The sequence below is a fragment of the Musa acuminata genome, chromosome BXJ3-3, assembly GCF_036884655.1.
Source record: "Musa acuminata AAA Group cultivar baxijiao chromosome BXJ3-3, Cavendish_Baxijiao_AAA, whole genome shotgun sequence".
Lineage (NCBI taxonomy): Eukaryota > Viridiplantae > Streptophyta > Magnoliopsida > Zingiberales > Musaceae > Musa > Musa acuminata.
The window spans coordinates 6,568,167-6,572,771 of NC_088351.1; the positions used below are offsets into that span (position 1 = coordinate 6,568,167).

Consider the following 4,605-nt stretch of genomic DNA (forward strand, 5'->3'; position numbering starts at 1 on the left):
CAAATACATGGAGAATCCAACAGAAGTTCATCTTCAAGCAACAAATAAAATTTTAAATTGTTTAAATAAAACTCATGATTTTGAATTTTTTTTATGATAGAATTTTTTTTGTTTGATTGGATTTACTAACAAAGATTATGCAAATAATCTTAATAGTGGAAAGAGCACATCTACATATATTTTTTTTCTTCACATCTTAAGTGATTTCATGATCTCCTAAGAAGCAACCCATATTAACATATGCATTCTAAACTATTTGGTTCAAAAATATAATAGAAGAAAGGTATGTGAAGTAAAAAAAATTTATGACAATTCTTAGCCTTAAAATTATCTAAAAATCGAATCAATCATGATAAAAGATAAAAGTTGGTATATGTTTTTGTACCCTTTGACTTTTCCCATTCGAGTCATCTCCTAAAACAGGTGTGAAGAGTCCAAAGCACTCGTACTGCTTTTGGAACGTAGGCAGTGACAGCTCAGCCGCTGACCGCCGACCAGAGTCATCACATCTTGGTTTGTCATCACGTCGATGTTATCCGATTGCTCTTTAAACATGGTCGATAAACTCCCAAGTGTTGATACGTTACTTGCCATGGTTTCCATTACACATATGATTTGCACAGGAATAGAAAGTCTCATCATTTTCTTCCACATGCATGATAAAGGATGGTGATTACTTTGTTGCAACGAAGACGACTAGTTAGGTTCTCAGTCCTTTTCTTTCCATGAGCATGCAAAACGCAGATGACAGGGCCCTTCAAAACCCCCACGAGAACATCCGAAAGCTACGGGTTCAAGCACCCAAAACATGCTATTTAAAACAATTGAAGACCACGGCTACATTATTCTAATCAATGACTTCCAACCTTACGTTCTTTACATGTGGATGGATATGTATCATCGAAGTCTTTGACGTTTTACGGCAGAATGAACCAAAACTTAGTGTGAAGGCGGTGGTTCGAGAAATGCACCGTCGGAATCTTGAGAAGATAGCAGATGGAGTACTGTTTTTAGGAGCACTTCAATCGATCTGCAATGCTATCTCATCCATTAGCACCGCAGAGGCGAAAGGGAAGAAGTTACATCCCACGTCGCATGCGATTACCACACATTCTTTGACTCCCACTCATCTATTTGCTTAATTACATCACGCCCTCTTAATTCAAAATGGTTGTAATTTTAAATTATATCTTTAGAAAAAAATAATAGAAAAATTCATCAAAGCTTTAGTAAAGATATCAATGAGTTGGTCTTCGGTGTTACGATAGTGCAATTGATTTCTCTTTTATTTATCGACTCATGGATAAAATGGTGTTGAACATCGATATGTTTGATGTGTTTTTGAAATATAAACATTTTTATTACTAGAATTTTTAAACTTGTCGTCGTAGTAGATTTTGGTTCGTTCATCTTACTTTCCATAAAAGATATGTTAGAATTCTTCAAAGACAGATTGTTTGGCATATCACAAAAGTTGGTCTTTCCATCGGCCACCCCAAATTTTTGTGATGGTCAGCTGCCCGCACCAAAGTGAACAAATGAGAACGCCAGTGGTGTGCTTCAAACCACTGAGCCGCCACGTTTGAGCTCTCCAAGACAGTGGCCGTGAGGGCCTTTATATATGAGTGCAAGAGCACCAACACGCATCACCAGAGTTCGAAGAGTGTGAGAGGAAGAGATCGATATATGGAGGGGGCAACAACACGTAAGCACTTCGTTCTTGTCCATGGGATCGGCCATGGCGCGTGGTGCTGGTACAAGCTGGTGGTGCTGCTGAGGCTAGCCGGCCATCGAGTCACCACCCTCGACCTCGCCGCCAGCGGAGTCCACCCGCAGCGCCTCGACGAGCTCGAGTCTTTTGCAGACTATTCCCGGCCACTGATGGAGCTGATGGCCGCCGTCCCTCCCCATGACCGCGTGGTGCTCGTGGGACACAGCTACGGCGGAGTTAGCTTGGCTCTCGCCATGGAGAAATTCCCTGAGAAGATTCTGGTTGCTGTCTTCGCCACCGCACTCATGCCCAGCCCCAGCAATTCAGTGGCGAGCATTACAGAAGAGGTACATGTTGACACATGTCACTGTTGTTTCTGACGCTAGAGTGGATCTCACTGTCATCTGATACCTGCAGTTCTCCAAGGGGCATCCGCTCGAAGCCTATATGGATTCCACTGTGGAAATCAGCGATGACCAACGAGGCTTCTCGCTGGCTTTCGGCCGCAACTATCTGTCGACCAGATTGTATCAGCTCACCCCAGAAGAGGTAGCATCTAGGGAGGTCTCAACCTTCTTCTACCTCTTATCTTCCATGTGAGTTTTCTTCAAGGCGTTTGATCTGCATGCAGGACATAGAGCTGGCTACCGTCTTGCTGAGACCCGGGAGCTTCTTCTTAGATGATCTGAGCAACAACATGGTCCTCACGGAGGCGAACTACGGCTCGGTGAGACGAGCGTTCATCGTGTGTAAGCAGGACAAGGCGATGGTGGAAGACTACCAGCGTTGGATGATCAAGCGTTGCCCGGGCGCAGAGGTGAAGGAGATCGACGGCGCCGATCACATGGTGATGCTGTCAAAGCCCAGAGAGCTCTGCAATCTCCTTCTTGAGATCACCGACGAGTACAAGTAACAGAAGGGGTAGTCTTCCCTCTTTATACCCCATGCAAAGAGTCACTCCCAAGACATCATAATGCTTTTGGAATTGTTTTCTTCGCAGACACTACAAAATAAGACTTGGGGGCCTGTTTGCATCAAATATCCAGTCAATTTATCTTTAATTAGCGTCCTCAAATTCCTTGCATTTGACCAAAATATCATTTCAAACGTATAATACCGTCTTAACTTTGTGCTAAAGAATGGGAACGTTTGATAAGTGCTCGACAAAGTTGATGTGGGGAACTCTGTTCTCAGTGCATCATCTACGAAGCAATCTCTGTGCTAGCTAGATGTAGACATCCACTTCTTCTTGCCTCTTCCTAAGAAACGATGCCGGTAATGCGGTGGCTTTTGTCTCTGTGCAAAACAATATCACGCTTTTCCTAAGAGAAGCAACCTCATGCTTGAAGAAGCAGAAGCTTCACATAAGAAACCTAGAAGAATGAGCTCCTGCTGTTACGAGTTCTTATGCTACTTGAGCATTGGGTTTCTACTGATCACATCTGGCAGAATTTTCTTCCTGTAACAAGGTTGTGGTAGAACTTGCAGTCCGGATCACGTCGTTAAAGGATGAACACCTGCACCTCCATCAAAATCATCATTTAGCACGGTCTCTGCTGTGTTCTCCTATGCATGAATGTATTTATCATAGATGTTGAATCAATCCGGTAAGTTGATCTTAAGGCAGTAGAGAGATGAGAATTCCACGCAGTTGTCACGAAGTAGAAGTGGACGTACATGACGAACTTACACATGGAAGTAAAAGTCGAAGCTATAGTCAACGATGAATCGAAGACTAGTTCGCCCACCGCTGCATTAGGGTTTTAGTGGAGTTCCTTCTGATCCCACTCATCTCTGCGAGCAGGAAAAGCGCAATGATCTTTGTGTTGCACTGCGAACTCTCACCATTGCTGACACTGTTTCCCACAAACATTGTTATTTAGCCAAAAGTTAGATGGCATCATCACATATTCCTTTTCATTACAAAGGAATCGGTGATGCTAAAGATAAAAGGTACGTATGGTCTTCTCATTCACCGTCTTATCCTTCTAAGCCATGTATTATTCGATGGAGTACGTGCATGCACTGTGAGGAGTGTCGTCTTCCATTCTTGAGCATCGAGAAATCTAGTTGTGGGTTGACATGATAATTCTGCCCTCTGTTCAAAAATAGTCCCTAGAAATAACATCAAGGGTTTTCAGTCATTTCCATTAGATATTAGCATGATATGGCTTTGTGGTGGGTTGCCACTGTTGTGAACATAATGCTGATGCTGAGAAATCTGCAGTCAGAGGAACAGTGTCACTCGCCACTGAATCATGTAGTAATGTTGCTTGGTCATATTTCATATCATTTAACTGTTATATGTACATAGAAACACAAACTACAACACATGAGAAAAATGCCACTTGAAAGTGATATGCAAAGGTATCAATAATATAAGTTTTGATCTCAGAAAATAACTTTCAGCACTACTAATTGGCTTCTGATTGAGCTGCAATAATATCTTAGTTTCAGTCACAATAATATTTCACAAAAAAAGGAGGCATACATAATTGGTAAAGTCATGAAGCAAACAAAAACTACAAGTTCTTTAACTCAAGTTCTCTTAATCTAAGAACCAAATAGCTCTGTTCTCTGTGTTCATCTTGCCCAGTAGCTGCTTATATATGTGAATCACTATCAGAGCAATTAATACAACTTTGGCAAGAAATTAGAAAAGGTAGCAATTGTCTCTACATCTTCATGTAGATTTAGAACAAGAGTAATATGCACATGTTCCTTCAGATTAAATGTCTGTAATGGTATAGGATTGTACTCATAATGCCAATATATAATAGTTGGAAGTGTCATGCCATTGGTGTTCACTAACAGAGTAAACATTTTGCTACTGCAGGACTATGAATTATTGATAGTAAACTTGCAATCAAACACATCACTGAGAGAGGAGAGAG

The 4,605-nt window shown here is 41.7% G+C and overlaps 1 protein-coding gene across 1 annotated transcript; it reads left to right on the plus strand.

Annotated features, from left to right (window-relative positions):
• Window positions 1–1,634: 1,634 nt before the first annotated feature.
• LOC103977717 (probable esterase PIR7A) lies at window positions 1,635–2,778 on the plus strand. The gene is made up of 3 exons (XM_009393307.3): window positions 1,635–2,058; window positions 2,129–2,260; window positions 2,343–2,778. The coding sequence occupies exons 1-3, from the start codon at window positions 1,687–1,689 to the stop codon at window positions 2,622–2,624; spliced, it is 786 nt and encodes a 261-aa protein (XP_009391582.2). The 5' UTR covers window positions 1,635–1,686; the 3' UTR covers window positions 2,625–2,778.
• Window positions 2,779–4,605: the final 1,827 nt, after the last annotated feature.

Coding starts and splice junctions, on each gene's coding strand:
- LOC103977717 (XM_009393307.3), top strand. CDS start 1,687: ATGGAGGGGGCAACAACACGTAAGCACTTCGTTCTTGTCCATGGGATC. Junction 2,059..2,128: donor TGGCGAGCATTACAGAAGAG/GTACATGTTGAC, acceptor TGATACCTGCAG/TTCTCCAAGGGGCATCCGCT. Junction 2,261..2,342: donor ATCAGCTCACCCCAGAAGAG/GTAGCATCTAGG, acceptor ATCTGCATGCAG/GACATAGAGCTGGCTACCGT.